This window comes from Colobus angolensis, unplaced genomic scaffold (genome assembly GCF_000951035.1).
Source record: "Colobus angolensis palliatus isolate OR3802 unplaced genomic scaffold, Cang.pa_1.0 Scaffold16, whole genome shotgun sequence".
Lineage (NCBI taxonomy): Eukaryota > Metazoa > Chordata > Mammalia > Primates > Cercopithecidae > Colobus > Colobus angolensis.
In genome coordinates, this window is record NW_012114710.1 from 2,885,928 (window position 1) to 2,911,909 (window position 25,982).

A 25,982-nucleotide genomic window follows, 5' to 3' on the forward strand; every position below is an offset into this window, starting at 1 on the left:
TATCAGGATGATGTTGGCCTCATAAAATGAGTTAGGGAGGATTCCCTCTTTTTCTATTGCCCAATCAGATGCTCTTTCCTGGGACTTTGGAATTGGGTCTGTGAGATTATCTGTCCCTGCCTGTGGCTGGAACAAAGGGACTAGAGCTATGGGGTGAGAAGAAGCAAAGCTAGTGTGTGGAGAGAAAAGAAACATATGTGGCAAAAAGCAGACATGGAGAGGCCATGTTGAAAGAGGGCATGAGACATTGTGTGAGTCTTGGCTTCTGATAGATTTCTATTTCCTGTCTCTGACCCCTCAAAGATGTCCCTTAGGACCTGAAGATACCTGCATTTTAGTAATATCCACCACTATTTTAAAAAATTGTCCAGGCATGGTAGCTCACGCCTGTAATCCCAGCACTTCAGGAAGCCAAAGCGGGAGGATTGTTTGAGCCCAGGAGTTTGAGACCAGCCAGGGAACATGGTGAAACCTCATCTCTACAAAAAAAATCCAAAAATTAGCTGGGGGTGGTGGTGCGCCTGTGGTCCTAGCTACTCAGGGGAATGAGATGGGAGGATCGCCTGAGCTCAGGAGTTTGAGGTTGCAGTGAGCTGTGATGGCGCCATTACACTCCAGCCTAGGCGACAGAGTAAGACCCTGTCTAAAAAAAAAAAAGTGACTTGAGACAGTTTCCAATTTTTGCAACGAAGATTCTCAATGAGAAAATAGAGGTTGTGTGGTCACCTGTGTGAAATTTGTGTTTTCCATGAAACTCAGCAGGACAGCAGTCAACATAGTTTCTTGCCTCTCTTACAATAAGTCTACAGCTGAGAATGTCTTAGTTTCTCGCAATCTAGAAAAGACTAACAACAAATGTACTTGGAGAATCTGACATACTAATGAAATCATCCCATAATAATGGATAAAGGAACTAATGGAGTTAGATTTTTAAGCACTAAATACCAATTGCTATTTGAGTATACTTCTGCTACTTTCTCTTCTGGTTACCCTTTGCTTTATACACGTCTTTGTGTCCTTGGAGGGTAGGAGCACTTTTGGCACATTAGGATTGGGGTAACTGCGTGCCTTTTCTCAGGCTCAGTGGTTCCTCTTTCCCCAGTTGAAGTCTCACTATGATCTTATCCACGTGTGATGACAGGGCTTGGTCTTTGAGGTGAAGAGACATTTCAGTACTGAATGTGGGTTCAGTGATTATGATTTTATTAAGGGCAAGGATTGTGTTGTTTTAATTTGTGCATTCCAGAGACAGCTTAGCATCTGGCCCAATACCTAGTGGACTCTTCAAAATTCATGCAGTGAAAGACAAAAAAAATAGTTTTTCTCATTGGCGATTTGAAGGTACAAAAAACAACAAAAAACCTGACATCAAACCACATATTAAATTATATAATCTGAGCATACAAATGGATGGATGCCTAATAAAATTCTTTAGGGTAATAATTATGATGATGGTGTTTTTGCTATGCAATTTCTTAACCCAAGGAGAGAATTCCCTAGTGTGAGAAACATAGCCAAGGATATTGGTTCTATGTGTCATTTGCAAGGGGCTTGCTTTTCTCTACCCAGATTGTGTTTTAATTTAGAAAGAAAAATGGCAACCCCTGTTGCCACTGGGTCATGCATCACTCCTGCTGAATTTCCCAAGGGTGATGACTTTACAATTTCTCAAAGGTTTCTACTTATTTCATTTGTCAGAGGAACCTTTATAGTTTTCATATAAATTTTAATGGGCAGAAACATCTATTCTCCATCCAACTGTGATGTTTCACATTGAGTATAGATGGCAATCCCTTGGCTGAGCACAAACCATATTTGCTGTGTATTGGATGCTCAAAAAAATAACATAGATCCAGGACGAAGAAGTGGAGAGGAGAGAAGGGGTATGGGAGGAGAAAGTGGAAGAGATAAATAGAAAGTGGGTGTTTGGGCAGGAAACGCCTCCCTGAGCCAGCTGGTGGCGCTGTGCACGGGCGCATCTCTCTCAGGTGCTCTGACTGGTCCTGGCAGATCTCAGGTTCCCCCTGGAGGGGTGCAGCCAGCAGCCTCCTGTGAGCCTCTTAGTTCCATTTTATGGAGCTGCTCTCTTATAGAAACTGTGGTTACCTCCTGGCCCTTGGATGTGTACCAGCATGTCATGGTTTCTGCACCCATTCAGACCTCAAGGCTGAGGAGCTGGCTGCTCCTTGTTTGCTTCTGGACCTTGAGAGGTTTCTCCTTACCTCTTGTCACCTGAGCTCCTGCTGGAATTTTGAGTTCCTGGAGGAGGAGTAAACAGAGCATTGGCCTTTTCTTCCACAGCTCAGAATTTTTCTGAGGACCCATGACTACCTTTCTGGCTCTATCTTATCTTGCATTTTCCCCACAGCTACATTGTTCTCCAGCCATCTCAGATAGCCTTTGCAGATGCTATTTTTGCATATGCGTATCCTGTCCAGATGTTGGTGTGTGTACATGCACGGAACACACAAATACACACACCCTCCCCCGACATGTGCACACACAAATACACATGCCCTCCCCCACATGTGCACACACAAATACACATGCCCTCCCCCCACAACACATGCACACATGAAGACACTCCCCTGCCAATTTCTCTCCGTACTTCAAAACATGTGGATGGCTGAAAACTGTTTTGTAAAGTTTTCTCTGGTCCACTCAAGCACAGTTTATCACCCCAACTCCTTTGCTGCCCCCACCATTACACACTTCTGTGATAGGGTCTGTCATGTCACTTTGCAATGATGGTTTTGGGTATATAATGGCTGCCACTCTGAAGTACAATTGCTTGGATACAAGTCACAGTTCTGTCACTGGACTGTGTGATCCTGGATACGTTACTTAATATCTCTGCCTCGGTTCCCTAATTTGCAAATTGAGGATAGTGTTAATAGTGACCACATAGGATTGTTGAAAATATTAAATGACATGATATATGTAAATCGGTTAACAAAATACCTGGCTCAATAATGGGAAGCTATTAATATTGTTAATTACTTGGTTCTTCTTCCTGATCATCTTGTACAGGGACTGTCATTTATTTGTATTCCTAGAAGCTGCCATCTAATAAGTATTTTACATGGTTGTTGAGTTGAATTGTTGAATTTATGGTTCCCGGTGGCCTACTGGAGTAAGTCCATGTTCTCTAGAATCAGAAGTTGGGGTTCAAATCTTTAGCTTTACCATTTTCTAGCTGTGGGACCTTGGGCAAGTTAATCAAAGTTTCTACATTTCAGTTTCTTATTATTCTCATTAATATTACAAGTATTATTACATTTGAAGGCTCATCTTAATATCACTATATAAAGCCTTTTCAATCACTCTAGCTGGAAGTAATCACCTTCTGTATTCAACCAGGCAATATAATTATTAAATGCCACCTATGAGCCAGCCACTATGCTAGATACTGACTGTGCAGTGCTAAATACATCAGATATGATCCCCACCTTCGTGTAAGTTGAGGTTTAAAGGAACGATAAACCTCAAAAGTTTTCAGACCGTAGATTTGGGAGACAGGAAGACGTGGTTTGGCAAAGGAGGGATTTCTTTTTATTTCTTTCCCAGGAGCTTTCATTCTTTTGCATCTCATTGACCACAATGAGATCAAATGCCCATATTTAGACCAATCCGTGATAAAGGAGATGAGCTTACTTTGACCAAGTTAGACCAATTATGATCCATCCTCTGAGAGGGAAAGCTGTTGGAGGGCCGTCCACTAGGATTGCCATATTGTTCATGCAGAGAGCAACTGCAAACCTTGTGCCACCTGAAGGAAGAGGAAGAGGAAAAGAAATGCCCCATCCTGCAGGCAGCCTTGCTCCAGTGAACAAGTAAGGAGACCTGATTGCACATGCTCAGCTTTTTCCCTGATTCCGCCAATCAGGAAGGTCAGTCCTTCTCCATGGAAGGAGAAGGACCTGAGGAGGGGACCAGAGGAGATGGTTCCCAATGTTGTTCTTCCCAGGGGAGAGGAGATTGCAATTACAAGAGTGTGCTTCATGGGCCCAGGCAGGCATGCTGAGGGGTGGGGAGGCTCTCTCGCAAGGGAGGAGACCCTGTGGTCTGCGCCCTCATCTCATTCATTGTGTTACATCTAGCATTGCATCTCACCACATCCTGCATCCGATCACACCCTATGTGTGCACATCTTTCTTTCCTTCTGGGTCCTGATCCTCTCCAGTGTGGGGCCTTGTTGTACCTTGGCACATCATGAGAGACTAGCACCTGAGTGCTGAATCACTCAGTTCCACTGCCTGGGATGAAGGCCTGTCCTTCTGCAGAGTTACCGTGCAATGATGAAATTAGGGGCTTTTAAATAACTGACCAGATAAGGTGATGGTGCATGTTGTTCCTTTATTCAGTTTTTCAACGGACACATACTGAGTTGCCGCTGTGTGCCAGGTTTGCTCCTAGGAGCTGGGACACAGACAGGGACAGGAGTAGTCCTCCCTTCCAGCAGCTCCCAGTCTTGTGAAGGAGGCTGACCTATGCTGCATACAGCCACCTCTGTACTAATATAACATTGCCCAATTTTTTTCACTTACTTACCACTACCCAGTACTGGTATCTGCACTTCAGAGCTGAGGAGAGTCTCACTGCATGGACCAGAGTGGTAGATAAGAGTTAGATGGTGGCCAGGCATGGTGGCTCATGCCTATAATCCCAGCATTTTGGGAGGCCAAGGTGGGCAGATTTCTTGAGTCCAGGAGTTTGAGACCAGCCTGAGCAACATGGTGAAACCACGTATAGAAAAATACAAAAATATTAGCTGGGTATGGTGGTGTGTGTCTGGAGTTTGAGACCAGCCTGAGCAACATGGTGAAACCACGTATAGAAAAATACAAAAATATTAGCTGGGTATGGTGGTGTGTGTCTGTAGTCCCAGCTGCTTAGGAAGCTAAGATGGGAGAATCACTTGAGCCTGGGGAGACTGAGGCTGCAGTGAGCCATGACTGCACTACTGCAGTCCAGCGTGGGTGACAGAGAACCTGTCTCAAAACAAAACAAAACAAAACAAAAAAAGAGTTAGATGAAGTCTGCCAGTTTCCAGCTATGTTACCTGATTTCAGTCTCTGTATGTGTAAGAGGATAATAATAATAGTACTTGCTTCATTGAGTTGTTGTGAGGATTAAGTTAGATAATGCACATCAGTGCCTGGCATATATGCTAGCCACTACAATCATTATTTCATCTATTAACTTCACCAACTCCAGTAAATGCACTATTCTGGGTTAAAAATGATACCTTGCTTATGTAGAAACACAGGGTAACAGTTTGTTACTCAAAGATTTTAAAAGGAGTATGAAGGAATCTTTACAAAATCACAGAAACTTAGACATACAACTTTTCATCAATTAAGGGCTTCATTCATTTTTATTGTTTTAAAACATTCTGGATGATGTTCATTGCAGGGGTGAGCTACTTGCATCCTACCAAAGCTAAAGAATCTTGCTGCCTTTTAAGTGTTGGAGAAACCATCCACCTGTTTCAATAAAGACCTGGAAATCAGGAAGATAGTGAGATTAAGCAAACAAAGCAGGCAGATGGGAATACTTATAACCACGTATGAAAGGTGTTAATTGCCCATGTCTTCAACCCAGCTGTTTCTTCCTTTGGCCTTTCTAAATTTATCATTGAAGAATCCCCATGTTATTATAATTGGCTAAATCAAGGACTGCATTATTCTTGTTTTTGACTCCTTGGGTCAAAATAGTCTGATTAATCATTCTGTTGCTGAGGGAGGGAACTCTAGGAAAAATGTTGCGTGGGTTGGGAAACCAAATACGCACTGGGCTAAAGCTTTTATGTAGCTCCTAGATGATCTTCTCATGGATTTGGTACTTTCTGGGGAAAGGAATATCAGACTTTAAGCTCCTTGAGGACAGAAACCTAGACTTATATAAATCTGTGTCTCTGTAGCTTAGGATATTGCTTAGTAATAACAAGTACTCAATAAATATTTGTTAGGCTCACATTGGGGTTTTATTTTTATTTACTTATTTATTTATTTGAGGCAGAGTCTCTCTGTCACCCAGGCTGGAGTGCAGTGGTGTGATCTCAGCTCACTGCAACCTCTGCAAAGCAATTCTCCTGCCCCAGCCTCCCGAGTAGCTGGGATTACAGGTGCCTGCCACCATGTCTGGCTAATTTTTGTAATTTTTTGTGGAGATGGAGTTTCACCATATTGACCAGGCTGGTTTTGAACTCCTGACCTCAAGTGATCCGCCCGCCTTGGCTCCCAAAGTGCTGGGATTATAGGTGTGAGCCACTGCATTAGATCTGTTTAGCTCACATTGTTCAACTACAATTTAGTTGGGCATAAAATTCCACATTAACAATTATTTTCACTGAGCACTTTGATCTTATTATGCAGGTATTTCCTGGCTTCTTGGTTGTTTTTGAGAAGTCTTCTGTGCATCTAACTGTCTTTCCCCTCCATCACTTGAGATAATTCTATTCTGAAGTTGATGTCTATTTTTCTCATCCTCATTGCTATCCTTTTACTGTGTATTTAACCATAAAATACTAGTGTGGTATTTAAAAATTATATAAAGTATTACCCTGTTGATATCCTGCAATTTGCTTCTTCAAGTTACCATATGGTCTCAATATTTACTTCTGTTGATACAAATAGATCTACTTCATCCATTTTCAGTGCTGTATACTATTTCATTGTGTAAATATACCACAATGCATTTATTCATTGATGGCCGTTAGTTGGTTTCTGATTGTTGCTATTGCAAACAGTGTTTTCATGAGCATCCTTGTGTTTGCTTTTTATGTAACATATAAGATTAGAAGTGGAATTGCCGGACCTCAAAGGATATGCACATCTTAGGTGCTGATGGTTGATTTCCAAAGTGGCCTTATGAACTCACACTCCCACCTGCTGGGCACGACAGCTCCCATTCTGTACATTTTCACTGACCTGGGTGTTGTCAGACCTCTGAATGGGTACGCCCTTAATCCCCACTTTATACTTCCTTTCAGTATTGTCATTCCCTATTTGCAGATGACAAAATGGAGGCTAAAGGGTAGCATGCTCAGAGAAAGAATGAATGCATGAACGACTGAACATGGTGATACTTTATTTCTTTATTATTTCTCCTACCAGAGTAAAAAGTTCTGTGAATGTAAGGATCATATTCTTAACACTTGGAACAGGTCTTTACATAAAGTAGATTCTCAATAGTTATCTGTTGTTTAATGAATGAATGTGGATGGATGGAGGAAGCCTGGGAAGAAAATGTTTGCTTTCTTTAGGAGGCTCCTCCCAGCCTACTGAGATACATTCTACACTTACTCTGCAAGCTTTTAGAAGGAAGGGCTCTAGCTACCTCTGCCACTGGTGCTTTCCAGGCCTGCAGCAGGCTGGGCCAGTGGAGGGAAGGAGGGGTGATAACTAAGAATTTTTTCAATGGAAAATTCAATCTGCTCAGCAGGCATCTGATGAGAAGCTGGGGGCTGGTCTGAGGAGGATGCAGCTGGAGGATCCATCTGGATCTCGTAGGCCTCTGGCTGCTGACAGGTTATTCTTAGCCATCTTTTCTTCTGTCTTTATTTTCTTGTCATCAGGGCTCTCTTGATTTTGCAACTGAAGCCTTTTTTTCCTCCTTCTCTAAAGCAATGATTTTCCATATAGTAATTCTTTCCTTCTTTAGACTTCCCAAAGTGGGTGGGTGGTTCTTTTTGTGCTCAGACACTTTGCAAATTGCCTCCCACCCAGCTCCTCCTCTGAGTGTTTTTGTGGCTGGTGGAGACCTATGATGTGTGCTGGGTATTTGGCCCCCATCTTCTTGTTTACAACAACCTCCTAGCTAATGATATTTTCCTAGTAACATCTATGAGCACATTTCTCACCCATCCTCCCTCCACCCCATGTGTCTTGAATTCTGCTGGATTAATTTAGCTGGAGCCTTAAGAGGCAGCAAAACCGAGGGCAGGTGGCTGAGCTTCAATCCTTGGCTCCTGCGTCATAATCGTAATCACTCTCATTGACATAGTGCTCCGTGGTTAACAAGCACTTTCACATTCTGTAACTCTTTAGTCCTCAGAACAGCAGAAGCCAAGGCCTCTGGGGCTTGGTGACATCCCCAGCATCACATGCATAAGAGGAAGGGCCTGGATTTGAACCTCCTTTTCTGATGTTAAATCCCCTACCATTTCTTTCAGCCTAGGCAAAGGTCACAAAGTCAAATGCCTTTAGGGGCCAGGTAGAAAGTATAAATGAGAGAAACTGCTTGGAGTAGAATATATTGAGGATTAGTAAGGATTGTGGGAAACTGGCCAGCATGCTTTGCCTAAAGGCATTAAAATGCAAAACAGAGTCCAGCAACTATAGTCCCAGCAACTCAGGAGGCTGAAGCTGGAGGATCACTTGAGCCTGTGAGTGGTGAGGCCAGCCTAGGCAACATAGCAAGATTCTATCTCTTTTTTTTATTTTTTTTTATTTTTTTATTTTTATTATTATACTTTAAGTTCTAGGGTACATGTGCATAACGTGTAGGTTTGTTACATATGTATACTTGTGCCATGTTGGTGTGCTGCACCCATCAACTCTATCAAAAAACATACAAAAAAAAAGAAAAAAGAAAAAAAAAATTAAAAAAATAGTAGGAAAAAAATCCATTGAATTTGTCACCTACTCAGTGTTCAGTCTATAATCTACCTCCTTGTTGTTGGGAAAGGGAGAATGTTTGCATGGCGTCTCCTTTACCACTGAGTAACATTTACTTGATGGCTTGGGCAGGCATGACCTTGGTTGTAGTAAGTCTATAGTATAGATGATTCTGTTGCTTTCAGAATAGAATTACAGCTTTTAGAATAGAATGATGGACTCAAGCATGTACAGATCCTGAACCTACCCATCATCTCTCCCTCTTAGAGTTTTCAAGACATGGTCTTCAAAGTAATATTATCTTAATGTCTGTGCAAGTCCCGGATGCCCTGATTTACAACCCTGGTCAAAGGTTCTATTCTTTCCCTAACTCTTTCCTTCCTTTCTCATCTCATTTGAAATCATGGGACCTGGTTGCTCAAGTCTACATGCTAAGTGACAGTGACAGTGGCAGAGTAGTGGGCAGAGTCCCCGAAAGGACCCCAAGGTCACCTTCTCTCCTATGGCAGGGATGTGGAGGAAAGAGAGAGGAGAGGATGGCTCATGCCTTTAAGTAGAGTAACCCTGCCCACTAGGAACAGGTGGCCCAGTGAAGGTCATGGGCCAATCAGACAAAAACTTCTCTTTTGAGTGTTTTAGGAAGGTGGTAGACCAAGGTGGGGCTAGTATGGAAACGAGGAGTGACATATATCTCCTACTGTAATTAGAACAGCAGTTAAGACTTCGGCCCCAGAGAGTGCAGATCTGCCACCTAACCGCTCTGTGACCCTGGGCTGGTTATTTAACCTCATTCCTCAGCGCGTTTCTCCATAGAATATGGGTAACTGCAGGGGTGATGCAGGTTAGCTGAGATAGGCATGTATTTTGGCCAGTAAACGTGAGTTATTTTTGTTGCTTTGAATTCTGCCTCTTTGCTATACTCTTGAGCTACTCATTGTAGCTAGAAACTGAGGAAGCCTTCAAATGCTGGCAGAAAGAACATGGAGAGAATAATTCATAGAACAAGAAACAACATTCTGCCAATTTTTCCTCTTCAAAACTTGCCACTTACCCAAATGCCCTGATTCTACTTTTTCTCTCCAGCTCCACACCCTCAAGATGATCCCAGTGAGCTGGAATCCTGGTTGAGGGATCTGGGACTTGGCTAGATGAGATTTGGCTCTCAGATGTGCTTTTTGTGAAGTATAACTATGATTTTTCTCTGAATAGTTACTCCAACTTAACTGTCATTCAGTCAAGACTCTTAGTTTTCTTGTTTGTGTTCGTGTAGCTTCTTGTGAGACAAACAATTTTAAAAATATAAAAATTGTTCTATTATCCAAACACAACATTTCTGTGTGCCCCCTTCCTCTTCCCCAGTCGTTGGAGTTCATTTTCTTTTGTATGTTTCACATATACCAATGACAAATATTTCATAGTAGATATTGCCTAGGTATAGAATTAGCTGGGTTTTTTTTTGTTTTTTGTTTTTTGTTTTGAAACGGAGTCTTGCTCTGTTGCCCAAGCTGGAGTGCAATGGCATAAGTTTGGCTCACTGCAACCTCCACCTCCCAAGTTCAAGCGATTCTCCTGCCTCAGCCTCCTGAGTAGCTGGGATTACAGGCGTCCGCCACCACGCCCGGCTATTTTTTTGTGTTTTTAGTAGAGACAGGGTTTCACTATGTTGGCCAGGCTGATCTCGAACTCCTGACCTCGTGATCCACCCTCCTCAGCCTCCCAAAGTGCTGGGATAACAGGCATGAGCCACCGCGCCTGGCCAGAATTAGGTTCTTATGAATGTGAAGTATCAGGTTCTTATCAATGGGCACAAGTAGAACTGAGAAACTATATCATATGCTTATAAACTCATTTCTTCTTAGTTTTTACTCCTATGATGTTTCTGTCGAGACCAGTTGACAGAGTAGGAGTGTCAGTATGGAAAAAGCATGGAACATTTTGAAACGCAGATTATTCATCAATTACATGTGTTTTAGAATGGAGTCAGTGATATACCCTTGGAGATGATCTCTCCTCACCCTCATCTCCTCCCTTTTTCCTTTCCCCACATCTGTAGCCACTCTCTGTCAGCTAAACCCAGAAGAAAAACTTGACAGAAGCAAAGGGCATCCAGAGAATTATGATCCCCAGGTTGTAGTTCCAGCTCTGCCATGTCCTAAGCGGTCATCATCTCTCTAGGTCTCAGGTTTCTTATGTATAAGATAAGTAGGAGATTGGGGCCACAACACCTGAGACTAAAAGAATTCTAAGTTTTCATTACTCTGTGGATTCCACCTTTGCTAGCTTGGGACCTGGCAAGTCTCAGCAGCTGGTCATGTAGCTAATTTCCAAAGCAGATAAATGCCTGCAGGATAACTGTGAATCGACTCTAATCACAGCAGAGTCGAGTTGCTTCAATAGATGCTGGTGCCTTTGGCTGCTTCCCGGAGCCACCAGTCAACCCAGAGATGAAGCTGGCTGAAAAAGTGGACGGATATGTTGGAGAGGCCAGCATCATCTCTAAACACAGCATCTGGGAAATACCCATGTCCCCGGAAAGAGGTCATTGAAATCCTTCACTTAGTGGTGCAGTGCAGAGACTCAGGCAAACCAGGCTTTGAGTCCTGACCCTGCCACTTATACCAGCAGTATGACCTTGGGCAAGTTCTCTGGCCCTATGTCTTCTTCCTCCTCCATACAATGATGGTAGCAATTGAGCTACCTTGCGGGAGTGTAGTAAGGATTAAGGTCCCAGGAGTCCTAACAGTACCTACTAAGCAGAAGTCCTCAGAGGTACATAGTAAATGGTAGTAGTAGTTATTATCCTGTGCCCTTTGTTCACAGGAGTCTCTCATAGGGGACTTGGGCTCAGTGCTCCTCCCCATAGCCAGGCTGTATTGGCTCATGCCCAAGGTGTAGCCTTGCCAGGGAGCCTGGTACAGAGATGCTGGTGATTGAGATGCTGATTACATTCCCTGATTGAGGAGCCTCAGCATTCTGGCCCAGAGCAGGAGGGCCAACAATATTTAGCACAATCTGCTTGGATCCTCAATTAAATTGTTTTCCCAAACTGCCCTTTTCAAGGTCTTGTCCTCTTTCCTCACCTCTTTCTGGCCCCTTCTCTCTGGATCCTTGCCAGAGAAGGGAAACAAAGCCTTGTGGGGCTCCATCTGCTTCCCCCTATCCAGAGAGAAGGTGACAGAGGCTGTTTTCCTTGCAGAAGATGCGGTTAAAACAAGCCTTGGCCATTCAAGGTGGCTGCAGTCTTATCCTGGAGGCTAAAGTCTCTGCGCATTCCAGGTTGATCCCTGTTTTCTTGGCAAAGCTGAGCTCTCAACTCAAACCTGCTTCTCCCTCCATCCTTTATCCCGCCAGCTTGCAAGTGCTTTGCTGGGAAGGACGATTAAGTGGCACTTAGAGTATTTTTCCATTTTCCTGTGTTCACCTGGTAAAAAAGAAAATAAAACAAAATAAAGGAGGCCCAGGATTGAACTGTCATTATTTTTTAAATGGAGAGAGAAGGGGTCACATGACTGCGAGTAACGGATTTAGCCAAGTGGCTGCAACTCCGAGTTTGCTGCAGAGTCGGCCCCTCCCGGCGGGGGCGCTGACGTCACGGAAAAGCCCCGCGGCGGGTCGGCTGGGCTAGTTATAAACCGCCCGGCCACGGCGGCTGCAAGCGGTGGGCACGGACGGCGGGCACAGCGCAGCACTACCCGCTCGTTGGCCCGGGTATCCCAGCGCGGACCCACGCGATACGCTGACGCCCCGACGCCGATCCGGCCGAGCCAAGTAAGGGGGGCGGCCCGGGACGGAGAAGGGAGAGAGTGGGAGTTTCCCAGTCCGCAGAACTTTCGAAGTTAAGAAAAGAACCCCTGAAGCGTGCGTTCTGCGCTGGGATTTTCTGGTGGGGGTCAGAGCTTCAAGTGCAAAGGATGTCGCTTCTCATCAGCAGGTTCCTTAGTTCAATTCGGTAGGAGAGTCACCTCCTCCTACAGATCGAGTGGTCAGAGAGGGCAGCCCTTAATGATGCTTTATGTATTTGTTGTTTGAATGTAAGTCTGCCAACTGAGGTGCTGCTTTTGAGACTAAAAAACCAGCTGGTCGTCCTGGTTAGTGGCGAGGTGTTGAGGTATGGAGTGTGGGGGTGAGGGTGGGAGAGCAGTGTTTGTGCATCTTGCTGATTGCAATGTGCGTACTTATACTTCGTCGCCAGTAGCCAGAAAAACAGACCTTCCGGCTAGGGGAGGCAGTCTGCAAAGGGAAAGTTGTAGCGAAGTTGTTGAATATCATTTAGGGAAGTCTTCAGCCTTCTGATTTGCTTCAAGAAGGGGGGCTGAGAATGGTGGCTCAGGCCTGTGGTCTCAGCACTTTGGGAAGCCGAGGCAGGAGGATCACTTGACCCCAGGAGTTGGAGACCAGCCTGGGCAACATTGTGAGACCACCGTCTCTACCAAAAAATAAAAATAAAAATAAAAATAAAACTAGTGGGCGTGGTGGTGCGGGTCTGTAGTCCCAGCTCCCTGGGAGGCTGAAGTGGAGGATCACTTGAGCCTGGGAGTTGGAGGCTACAGTGAGCTGTGATCATGCTGCTACACTCCAGCCTGGGTGACAGAGCAAGACCCTGTCTCAAAAAAGGAATCTGAGTTGAATTAAAGAACTCTTGAGAATGGACGTGATTTGTTAAGAATGAGGCACTTTCTGTGCAAATTTGCTAGGTCTGAACATGAGCAGATCATTTCTCTGCCAGGGTGTCTCGGTTTGGAGCTGGGATGCTTTAAAAGTGGTATCTGTGGATAAGAGGGCACAGCTGAGGCATAAACTTTAAACAGAAAATTTCCCTTCTACCCCCAATAATGGCAGGTGGATGCTCTCCAGGCAGCTGGAGAGCATCAAAGCAACTTTACTAAACATGGAAGTTCCAATAAGTGCCTGTCCAGTCCAGCCAGGGTTGTGGTGGGGAGGGGTGGGGGTGATGTCATTGCCACGTGTTTCCCACTGAGGCACAAAACCTGCTGGACGCTGGTGCAATTAAGAGCCAAGTTTAGACAAGAGCAGCTAACCTGACCAGTTGGTCCCCAGCAACATTAACTTGTTGCTTTTCAAGTCATCTCTGGAGGCTGCTGGTTCTTTCCAGCTGCCTTTGTGCCAGCTCTGAGTGCAGCTCTTCTTTGATCCAAGTCTGCTTTGAGGAAGGGGTAAGCTCCATGGGCAGTGGTTGATGTTAACAGTTTTTTTTTTCCATGCAAGTGACAGTCTGCCTGAGGAGCTGGTTACTGACAGTGTGGGCAGTGTGTGTGTATGTGTGTGTGTCCAGTTGAAAGCCTGTCTTGTTGGGGTTTGGAGAGTGTTTAATTGTTGTTTTTTATGTTGGGGATACTTGCTTCTCATCTCATCTAATATAATATTACTGATGACTGACCATGTATTTGAGCAGAGCTCTCACTCATGCTTACTAATGCTGCCATCTTGGCTGCTTTGCTCCCCAGGACCCAACGATGACTCTGAATGTCACCATGCGCCAGGGCACTGTGGGCATGCAGCCGCAGCAGCAGCGCTGGAGCATCCCAGCCGATGGCAGGCATCTGATGGTCCAGAAAGAGCCCCACCAGTACAGCCACCGCAACCGCCATTCTGCTGCCCCTGAGGACCACTGCCGCCGAAGCTGGTCCTCTGACTCCACAGACTCGGTCATCTCCTCTGAGTCAGGGAACACCTACTACCGAGTGGTGCTCATAGGGGAGCAGGGGGTGGGCAAGTCCACTCTGGCCAACATCTTTGCAGGTGTGCATGACAGCATGGACAGCGACTGCGAGGTGCTGGGAGGTAGGTGTTCCAGCCCCAGTGGGCTTCTTTTCATCAGGCACGGCCCAGGAAGAAAGAGTGAAGGTGGGTGGCTTATTTACCTGCAGAGTTGGGAGCTAAGGTTATGCATTTTACACAATTGATGGGGGAGCTGAGTCTCCAGAAAAGCCCAAGCACAGGCTCTCAGGGCAATAAAATGAAAAAGCTTGTAGACAGGACCAAAATCTATTGAACCTGGGCCAGAAAGGGAATTTTTCAGATTTCAGTTCTAAATGGGTGGGGGAAGGCTGATTAGAGAGGGCATAGCCAGAGGGTCAGCGCCCCACCTCTGACTTCTGCTGACTCTGACTTGAACATTCTTCCCAGAAATCAGTATAGGCACAGCCTTTTTCCATGGTTATACCTAAAACAAGCCAGTTGGAAAAGCTGTTAGGATGGCTTGATCAGTTTGCTTCTACCAATATTAGAAACTTTTGTGGGTGTAAAATAGTTCAAAATCTGTATTTGAAATAGTATAATAATTTTTTAAAATGTGAAGTATAACAATGATATTTTGTATAGAGTCTGACAGCTTTTCAAGACAATTTTCCCTGTACAATTTCATTTCATCTATTTATTGATTGGAACCTAGCCTATTTCCAAAACTGTTTTGAGGTGACATTATCTCAAAATGCATGTATTCTTCAGCTAGGGGTAAAGTACAGCCCTATGTTTTGCTAAGTAATATGAAGATCCTGATAGCCAATGCTGTCCATAAAGTGTCTTTCAGCCACGGCTTCAGTCTGAATGTATGCGACCAGGGTAGTTACGTGTCCCTATTCACAGCTACAGAAATAAAGGAAGCACTGCTCAGTGTTTCCCCAAGTCACATGGTCTGTGTTCTGTCGCGACTCACAACTGAATCACAGAGTAGGGAGGTGTCTCAGTGATGACTCAGTTCTCCCCTGCATTGATGCATATTAATACTATTCCTCACTACCCACAGCCCATCTCATCTGGAGGTTTTATTCCTCTTGACTGTCTCAGTGTCAAGGAGTTCACTGCTTCATGAGGCAGCTCAGGAACTGGGCTATAAATGATGACTCATTGATGTAACATCGATTTCTCTCCTGGTTCCTGGAATCTCACAAGAGTAAAGGGAGAAATAGGGCCAGTGTTGTACAACTGATTCCCTCTTTCTTTGTAAAGGCTGCCAGGTGACTTGCTAGGAAAGAGAAACGGGAGGAAGGGACTGACATTTAGAGTGAATGTTTGCAATGGGAGAGGCACTTTGTTAGGTGCCTTATATCTGCTGATGTTTATTTTGGTCTTCACAAAGTTCTTGTAGTCATAAGTAAACTAAGTCTCAGGGAGACCAAGAGCCTTATCCAGAATCACCCAATAAGGAAGGTGGATTTAGAATTTGGGATTTTGCAATCTTAATTCAGTTCATTTTACCATTTCTGGGGAACTTGCTATGTGCCAGGCACTGTGTTAAGTACTTCCCGCACATGTTTTTGATAATACTTGAATCAATCTGGCATTAATATACCTATTTCATGGGTGAAGAAATGGAGGCTTACAAAGTCAAGTGACTTTCCCAGGGTGAAAAAAACTAGTACATGGTATGACCAGGATTCAAATCTAGTTGTGATTGAACCCATATCCTGTGTCTTTTCATGGCCCCATGCAGCCCCAGGATTTAGCTTCCAAATACTAAGTATGACAGCGCACTGGGCATCAGCCGCACAGCTGGCTCTGTCCTAAGCTCTGGGGTACATGGTGATGGATGAGGTATACCATGCTCCCTAATAATGAGCTAAGTGTCAGTGGCTATATTGCAGAGCAGGGTCACATTAACTAATACTTTAAGCAGTAACAATACAGTGCTTTGGGCATTGACATAAGGAAGAGATCGACTGGGAGGTTTTTGTTTTGTTTTGTTTTTAAGAGGGAAGAATTGAAAAAAGTTAGTGGATAGTAGGCTTTAAAAAATGTTTGTCCATTAGAATGTATCCAGAGGTACTATTCCCATAGGCATAAAATGTTAAGAAGACTGACTCATACCTGGAATTTGGAAAGGTAGGCTTCCCAGATATTTTGGGAACTTCTTTGTTGAGAGAGACAGAGATGCCCAATATGACAGCACATTGGGCATCAGGCATATGGCTGATCCTGGGGCTTCAGGGGACCATGAAAAGACACAGGATTTGGGTTCAATCACAAGAGAGAAAGGGAATCCTTTCCCTAGCTTCTTTCACAGAGAATCTGTAGGACCTGCTGGAATCACTAGTTGGCTTTGTTTCCCAAGAGGAAGGTTTTCTAAGGCACACCCCTACATTTTTTTTTTAAATCAGCATCTACTATAAGAAAAAAATCGACATAATATTCTCATAATTATTTCTCCTAATAAAGATGGATATTGTTATAATTATACTGCAGTAATCTTATGACTCTCTGTACACACTGAATGCCATTCATTCATTCATTCCTAAGAAGTTACTGAATGTATAGCAGAGAGCTTGGCGAGGCACTCCGGGGACATGCGAAGAGTTATAGTCATGGGGCTTCTTCTGCGGAGATGCTCACAGTATGCGATGGAGCATAATGTATACACCAAGTAGAAATTGAGATAGAATGTGATGTCTTGAAAGTGTTGTAAGGAGAGTGCTGTGGGAATTCAGAGGTGAAAACATTACCTCTGACTGTGGATTTAAGAGCTTCATGGTTGGCTGGGCATGGTGGCTCATACCTGTAATCCCAACACTTTGGGAGGCTGAGGCAAGTGGATCACCTGAGGTCAGGAGTTCAAGACCAGCCTGGCCAACATGGTAAAACCCCATCTCTACTAAAAATATAAAATATTAGCCGGGCATGGTGGCAGGTGCCTGTAATCCGCAGGTGCCTGTAATCCCAACTACTCAGGAGGCTGAGACAGGTGAGTTGCTTAAACCCAGGAGGTGGAGGTTGCAGTGAGCTGAGATCTCGCCATTGCACTCCAGCCTGGGCAACAAAAGTGAAACTCCATCTCAATAAAATAAGTAAAATAAAATAAAATAAAATAAGCTTCATGGAAGAGATGGTCTCTGAGCTGGACCCTAGGAACAACTATGATTTGGAAGCCCTGAGCTAGGTAGGAAGGCACATATATACAGCACATATATACAGCAAAGTATGGAAGTCTTATTGGGCTTGGGGTTTGATGAATGGGTTTAGACACAGCTCTGACACTGACTTAGCTGGGTGCTCTTGGACAAGCCACTTAGCCTCCTCAAGCTGCTTCATTAGTGTAATTGGGGTAATACCTCCTTCATAGGGTGTTACGAGGATTAAAGGAGATAACACGTTGAGCGTGGAGCATGGTGCCTGGCACATAGTAAGTACAAAATGAGCATTAGTTAGAGCTGAACTAATTCTGAATCTACCATTTCCTTTTGATGTGCTTATCTTTCAAAAGTGGCGGTTTCCTTGCTTGTGGCCCCTGTCCACCTTGGTCACTGTTGGCTGGGGCCCTTGGAGCTGTGCAGAGGGGACTGGGCCAGTAAAGGAGAAGACAGTATTTGTAGAGCAGGCATTTCTTCCGAGGTTCCTTGGGATCCCCTGAGCTATGAAAGCTGGAAGCAGTTGAAAGTTTTCAGGGAGAGGGATGCTGGAGTCTCGGAACTTTAGAGGTGCTGCAGGAGTCGGTTCTGGCAGTGAGAGAACACTTGGGCGGGTTCCACACACAGCACTAGAGCCAGTCTCGGGCAGAAGGGGCCTCACCTCCAAGCACAAGAGGCGTTAACAAAAAAATTATTAACATGGTAAGGAAGACCTTATTCAGGGCCATTGCAATAGGCATCCCAATAGTGGGGAGAGATGGGGCTCAACTCCAAATACAAGAAGAGCAACTGGGCACTTGGCCAAGGAGCAGGTGGGAGGGGGTCAGAGGATGGAAAATTATTAAGAGGAGACGTCAAGGTTAGGGGGGATTCTTGCTGAAGTCAGGCCAAGGACTTAGACATCAGAGGTGGTGGGTGAGGAATTTGATCAGATATTGAAGGTGAGGGATTCTCACTTAACTAACTTAGCAGGATTCTTGCTAAAGCTGGATTCTGCCAGGATGGAAATGGAAGCCCAGGGTGGAGGCCCGGTAGAGAAGAGGATTCAGAGGAGCCTGACTAAAGTTCGGTTAAGGAGAGAGTCTGTCAGGGGGATCAAATGAGGAAAGACACACTGGTCTAGAGAAAGTGGCTACTGACCACCATCACCCTTTATAGAACCTCTGTCCGTCCCCATCAGCATGAGTTCTCTTGCTACATAGAGAGTGCACAGACACCCCAGCTTTCTTCCAGTGCACTGGAGAAGTGGGGGTGTCCCTAGACCCAGATTACTGAAAAGCTTCACAGAGGCTAATCAGTATCCAAACCTTTCTCCACACCTTTACTGGAAGCAAATTTCAAAGAGCTCTCCTAGAGTCTGGTATTCCTTTCCTTCCCTTCTTCTCACCTGATTAGCACTTGAAAAGGATAAAAGATGAGCTGAGCAACTTAGATGAAGAGAAACCTGGAGCTCTGGTTACTCCCAGGCTTGCACCTGGTTAGGGGAGAGTCTTCAGTTGGGATGCCATGTGTGCTGGAAGGGTCCTGGTACACATAGCCAGTGGCCATATCTAAACTCATGTACTGGAGTGGGGGATAAAAAGGGGAGCACACGTGCTGAGCAGGGAGGAGATGGATTGTTTTAGCCTCCCAGGCCTCCAACACAGTAATTTTCAGGCAAAGGTAAGATCAGAGCCTGTCAGGAAACTAGAGGCGCTCAGGAAACTTCTAGAACGGCAAAGCATCGTGTTTCTATTTTCATGGCTGTGATCCTTGGTCCACTTTTTCTCTAGATTTGTTCTGATATCTCTTAAGCCAGGAGAAAGTTGGGTTTTCTTTTCCCATCAGCGACTGGAACACAGTATATTTCTATTTGAATGACTGAGCACTCAAGCAAGTTCCCTGTACCTGAGTGGTGGGCTGGGAAAGTTCCTCCATCATTGAAGGAGTTGTCTGAGTTCAGAGAGGGGTTTTAGAGAAAAGCTAAGAACCCTGTGGTGGGAAGGGAAGCAGCGGTCAAGCCGTCCCCGCTCTGTGCTGCCCAGGCTCTGATGGTCTCCGTTGCATTGTCTAATTTGCATGTTGAGGTTGTGAGGCTCTACCTCCGGTAATCCAAATAGTCCCACTGTGATCTCATTCCTTCTGCATATTGTGAGAAGGCACGCGATGGGCATGACAGAGTTTTACTTCCCCGGGGGCAAACACTTACTGATTAGAAGAATGACGCTGTGGGAGGTGGGGAAACTCACAGAAAGACAGGGACATCCCTGGTTAACTCTCTTCTTATTTGTCCAAGTTTTCCTTCCTAAGGAAGGGAAACCTCTCCTGATTCCAGTTCTTAGATGATGAAGCATTAAACCAGGAGCAGTGTTTTTCATAAACCCCTCGCTATTGTAAAACAAGAAGTGCCCTGGTTCCAATGTAGCTCTCTTAAGCTAGGATTGATCTGTAGTGAGGAAGTGCTGAGTATGGTAAGAACCAGCTTCCTCCACCTGAAGAAGTGATAATGGCTAACACTGATTGAGTTTCTACTTTGTGCCCAGACTTAATATAGGTCATTGTCACATAGCCCCAAGGTGTGAGTACTATTATCAATCCCATTGCACTGAGGCTCAGAGCCTGAGTGGTGCAGACCCCCAGAGTTCACAAGGGATAGCACCTGGATTCCAATTCAGGTTTGCTTGTTTTTGCAGCCACAATGCTATATTTATCATTCGTTCACTGCACAGACTTTATTGTGCACCAGCAGTGCACCAATGTGCTGGGGGACACAGTAAACAGCACAGATGCAAATGTCTGCCCTAACATTACGAGGAGGGGTAGGAGGGACAGAAAATAATAGAATAAGTAAGTTAAATGTGTTGTATGTTAGGTGGCAATAGATGAGATGGAGAAACATAAAACAGGGAAGGAATACTATGGGAGAGAAGTGTTGCAATTTTAAATGGATGGCCAGGAAGCACCTCTCCCAGAGGGAGGTAAGGGAACAGGCCTTGTGGATATTTGAGGGAAAAAATCCTAGACAAAAAGAACCAGAAGAAAAATGATAAATCATTATGAAAGTCATAATTTTCAAAAGATGAAATTCAAAACAGGAAACCTCATTGTGAAAATAGAGTGGGGATGGGCTCAATGGTATTGGGATGAGTGAAATCCCACTTGCAGAAATCCCACTGCGCCCCTTTCTATGCCTGCTCCCCATGGATTTTCCAGGCTGGAACTGCTTTGGCCCATTGCACTGTACTGTGTTCACCCTTCACCTACACACGATCTGGGCTCAAGTGCAGGGAGGAAAGTTTCCATTACCACGTAGAGCTGGAGGCTGCATTTCTGTTATACTCAAGATGGGAAAACAAGCCCTAGGGAACAGCATTTTTTTAAGAAAAGGAAGAAAACTACAGCCAAAACAGAGAGAGTCCCAAGATTCTTTCTTGCACTTGTCCAAAGAGGAGCAATGTCTCTGAGCTCAGAGCTCCTGAAATTGCTAGTGAGTGTTCAGTAACTACCCACTGAAAGGTACAATGGACTCAGGAAAATGCAGCTTACAGTTTCACTGGGTGGTTAATGTTTCCCCATGGCATTAACCATTGAATCTGAGTCAAAAGCTCTTAAGTAAGTTTATCCTCATAAATGATTTTCCCGTACAAAAGGTCCAGGAATGATGCAAACAAATGCCTTTTACTCCATGTGGTTTAGTGATACGTGTTCTAGAGAGACGTTCTGCTGGAGAAGGACTGGAGGAATTATATGTAGAATGTTGTTGAAGGTGACAAAAAATAGTAATTTGCCTTTGAAAATATTTGTATACTTACATAATTAATTGCATATTTAGTAAGTTTATGTTCTAGCATAGTTTTCTACCTGACCCTCTCATGGAGAAGTGTTGCGTATTTGCCTGACTCCAATATCTTTGTTCTTTCTTTTCTAGAAGATACATATGAACGAACCCTGATGGTTGATGGGGAAAGTGCAACAATTATACTCCTGGATATGTGGGAAAATAAGGTATGCAGAGCCTGTAGCTCTCTAAATTCCTTCAGGGCTTTCCTTTCAACAAACTGTTTGGTGCGAGGGTGACCTTGTCCTATGCAGTGGGTGTTCCAGATGAGGTGGGCTCATTTTCTTGATTAAAAGCATACTTCTGAAGAAGGAGACTGTTCTAAGGAACAGGTCATTAACAAATGAGTTCTGAATAACAAGCAAGTTGTAGTGACTTGCCTTTAGTTCTATTAAAAAACACACCCAAAAAGTTTGTTTTAGGGAAAATACAAACAGGCATGGACAGTTATTTTAAATAACATAAATCCATCTTATATGAAGATATTGAGATTCTCAATACTAGTCTTCAACATTGGCTTTTTAAAGATTTTAAAAACTTCAGAACCTGGCCGGGCGCAGTGGCTCAAGCCTGTAATCCCAGCACTTTGGGAGGCCGAGACGGGCGGATCACGAGGTCAGGAGATCAAGACCATCCTGGCGAACACAGTGAAACCCCGTCTCTACTAAAAAATACAAGAAAAACTAGCCAGGTGAGGTGGTGGGCACCTGTAGTCCCAGCTACTCGGGAGGCTGAGGCAGGAGAATGGGGTAAACCGGGGAGGCAGAGCTTGCAGTGAGCTGAGATCCGGCCACTGCACTCCAGCCTGGGCGACAGAGGCAGACTCCGTCTCAAAAAAAACCAAAAAACTTCAGAACCTATGCGCTAGACTTCTGTTTATTGAAAACCCTCCTAGTCCCACAAAACTGTTCTTAATCTCATCACTTGGAAAAGGCAAAAGGGAGTTTTTGGGAAGTCAGAAAAGGCTCATTATGGTAGATTAAATAGAAGTTGGAAATGCTGTTTGGCAGAGTAATTGTGTAATGTATGAAATCAAGCTGTAGAAGTATTGAAAAGCAAAAACCTTTTGGCATAAATAGTGGACAGGCTAGCAATTTTTACAGCCACCAGACATCTTATAGGCATGGAACACCAATGCTTTTGGGGAGTCGGAAGTGATTTTCTTCCTTTCTCCTGTCAGCAAGGGTACTTTAGGACACACATAGTGTTTTTTTTGCAAACTGATGCTTCATTCCCTGGTGTAACTGAACTCACAGAAGATCTTATTGTTTCATTAGGGGGAAAATGAATGGCTCCACGACCACTGCATGCAGGTCGGGGACGCATACCTGATTGTCTACTCAATCACAGACCGAGCGAGCTTCGAGAAGGCCTCTGAGCTGCGAATTCAGCTTCGCAGGGCCCGGCAGACAGAGGACATTCCCATAATTTTGGTTGGCAACAAAAGTGACTTAGTGAGGTGCCGGGAAGTGTCTGTATCAGGTAAGAGGAGCAGAGCCAATACTGTAGAAACAGTCACTGGATCCCATGCATTTTCCTTCAGACACAGGTTCTTCCCTCCTTCCACGAGGCTGGATCTGGGAACTCATAAAGATGCTAATGAAATTTTAGGCGTGTTTCTCGGAGTCCTACAGTCCCAGTCAGTCTCCTCCACAGTAGTTACTCTCCTTTGTCCATCTGGTCTACCTGCAGGATGCTAATCTTCCTGCTTTTAAGGAGTTTCCTGGAATTTCCAAGAGTACAGGGAAAAGAAAGTAGCATCTTCATGCAAGGATAGGGAACTCTGATTTAGGGGAACCGTGAGAAAGAGTTTCATTGAGGAAAAAGAATTCTACTCTGGCTGCCTCTGGTTCCTGTAAGCCCTAGAAACACTGTCCTACTCTCCTACTCCCCATCCCTGGCTTCTGAAATTTCATTTAAGGCATCAGTCTGATGGGGTCACATATTCTTCTTCATACTTAGTTCAGGGAAAATCTCTGTCTTCTGAGTGGGCACCCAAGTGCTTTTACAACCCTTGAGATTTTACTGGCCTAATTCAGATTTGATCCCTTATACAATTATAAAACTAAAATACTGCATTGCCAGGCCCTGCTCAGGAGGAAAGACACCTGATAAAGACAATGTACATGCTCGTTTGGGAATGTCTTCCTACTAGGACACAACTGTAGGCAGTAATCATTTTTTTCCCAAACCAAAACTTGATGCATGGTCATTGAACACAATGAGATACTTACAATTGAGACTGTCACAGAAAAGCTTGTATAATTTAACTGTGTTACACATTTGTACAATTCTCAATTTTTTCCCAAGATATCTCATGATTGCTTTATTTTCATTTTCATTTTTATTTTTTAAAGAGAGGAAAGCTAAGTAGTAGAATTCTTATTCCCAATTCTGGAAACTGGGTCAGGAGAAAGAGTTGAGTGTGGGCTTGAGAACTGAGCCGACCTGGATTCACTGCCACTTACAGGCTGTGTGAACTTCACCTGCAGAGGAGCCTCCCCTCAGTTTCTTCATGTATTCGACAGGGATAATAATGTATTTTCCAAGATTGTTGTGGACATTGAAAACAGCGTTTATAAATAACTTAGCCTTGGTCTTGGCACATTGTAAGTCTGCAGTAAACTAAGGATATGGCTTTTACTGTTATAACAAATATCACTGTATTTGATGAAATGGACCTTCGGACAGTGAATGTATGGTGGGCCAGGTCTAAAGCCCGTCTCCCTTACTTCCAAGGATCCTCCAGTGAGACGTTTTCTATTCATGCCCTGGGAGGGCCCGTGCTGCAGCAGCCTCCTCTATCCACTACATGTGCAGCTGACTTAGTGTTACCTCGAAGAACCATCCAGCTTGACTGTGTGCTGTGCGGGACTGTGCTCTGCAGCCCCTCTCACCTCTTTCTTTCCTTCCCAGAAGGGAGAGCCTGTGCAGTGGTGTTTGACTGCAAGTTCATCGAGACCTCTGCAGCTGTCCAGCACAACGTGAAGGAGCTATTTGAGGGCATTGTGCGGCAGGTGCGCCTCCGGCGGGACAGCAAGGAGAAGAACGAGCGGCGATTGGCCTACCAGAAAAGGAAGGAGAGCATGCCCAGGAAAGCCAGGCGCTTCTGGGGCAAGATCGTGGCCAAAAACAACAAGAATATGGCCTTCAAGCTCAAGTCCAAATCCTGCCATGACCTCTCTGTACTCTAGGAACCCAGAGTCACCCAGATGTCCCTTCGATGGACATTGTTGAAGGCCATTGGGACCAATAATCTATATTAGATTGGATACTTTAGTATTGTTAGGTGTGGTTTCCCCCATTGTAGCAGGGAGCTGACGTATTAGCCTTGTGGGCAACATGATGCCTGGGAAATGGAAGATTTTTGTAAAAAGTCAGTATTTATTTCCAGGAAAACCTGACCTTGCTGTTTGAACGCCCAGGACTCGTTAGAGGATGTGTTTGGTGTTCACGTGTGTTTCTTCTCTTCCGGATACTAGAGAAGGAAAGCTTTCAAAGAATGCCTAGAAGAAGAAATGTTCGCATGAAAAATTTTGCCCCAGTGTTCTGATATGTGACTTTGAGGCCAATGGGTCATAAACAAATGTAAGAAAGCTGTTAATCAGTTTCTTCAAAGGAGAGAAAACTTTCTACGAATCTAAGATCGATGGAGCTAGAATTGTAGGACTAGGCTCATCAGAATCGTGACTATTATTGTTCCATCAAACTGTGAAAAGAAATGATGTGGACCTTGCTGGAAACAAAGGCTTGGCAAACAATTTTTGTTCAGTGCCCGCTGAGATGTGTAGAATTGGGAACTGACACATGTATCCCTTATAGGCTCAAAAATTATATCTTACAATTTCTTATTTAGGGGAAAATTATTTGAATCAGATTCTACTTAGTCAAACCACCTTTTATGTTTTATTAGTTTTGAATTCATGGAGCCATCATAAAAATATTTTTAAAATCAAAATTATTGATACCCTGTAGTGCAAAATGTCAATTTTTAATGTATAATCAGAAGTCTGAATTTTTATAAAACATATAGCATAAAAACTTCCAGTACTTTGGTTGACCCTGTATGTCACAGCTCTGCTCTATTTATTATTATTTTGAAAATAACCATTTTAACATTTGATAAAGCATATTTATGAACATATTTCTTAATAAGAAAAATATCCATTTTGTTACCATTTTCTATCTTTTTCAAAATATGCAAGTTTTTACCTATATATCTTATAATAAAAGAAAATATTTGAAAAAAGGCATTCTTGATTGGTTTTCCTCCCCAAGCAAGATGATTAAGATTATTTTTATGCAGCCTTTAGAGCAAGCACATTCCAAAGAGACATATGCCTGTTGTTTTCTTTCTTTTTTCTCACCAGCAATAGCCCAGTCATTATCGTTTTAAAGGGTATCCCTGACATCTCTGCTTTGGAATCACGATTCACAGTAATGCAAAGTTATTTTTGGCTGATACTGTTGGGAAGTATTTGGGGTCATCTCAATGCTGTTATAGGAAAAGCCAGATTGACATTTTTGGTCTGGCAAATGCCTGACTGAACAGATGGGCCTCGCTTTGCTCCCTGGAGGCTCATGGTCTTAAGCTTGACTAAGGCATTAGAGGAAGTTATAAAGGATTAGGGGGAAATAAAATAAAGGAAACTAGTGATTTCCAGCCCGAGAGCTAGCCAGGCA

The 25,982-nt window shown here is 44.1% G+C and overlaps 1 protein-coding gene across 2 annotated transcripts; it reads left to right on the forward strand.

Annotated features, from left to right (window-relative positions):
* Nucleotides 1-12,248: 12,248 nt before the first annotated feature.
* GEM (GTP binding protein overexpressed in skeletal muscle) lies at nt 12,249-25,552 on the forward strand. 2 transcript variants are annotated; one of them, XM_011937025.1, is made up of 5 exons: nt 12,249-12,504; nt 14,087-14,423; nt 21,390-21,466; nt 22,577-22,781; nt 24,216-25,552. In XM_011937025.1, exons 2-5 carry the CDS (start codon nt 14,096-14,098, stop codon nt 24,491-24,493), a joined length of 888 nt encoding a protein of 295 aa, XP_011792415.1. In that variant the 5' UTR covers nt 12,249-12,504; nt 14,087-14,095; the 3' UTR covers nt 24,494-25,552. The 2 variants fall into 2 exon arrangements, with proteins under 2 accessions (XP_011792415.1, XP_011792416.1); XM_011937026.1 differs by having other exon boundaries at nt 12,252-12,389.
* The last annotated feature ends 430 nt before the right edge of the window (nt 25,553-25,982 follow it).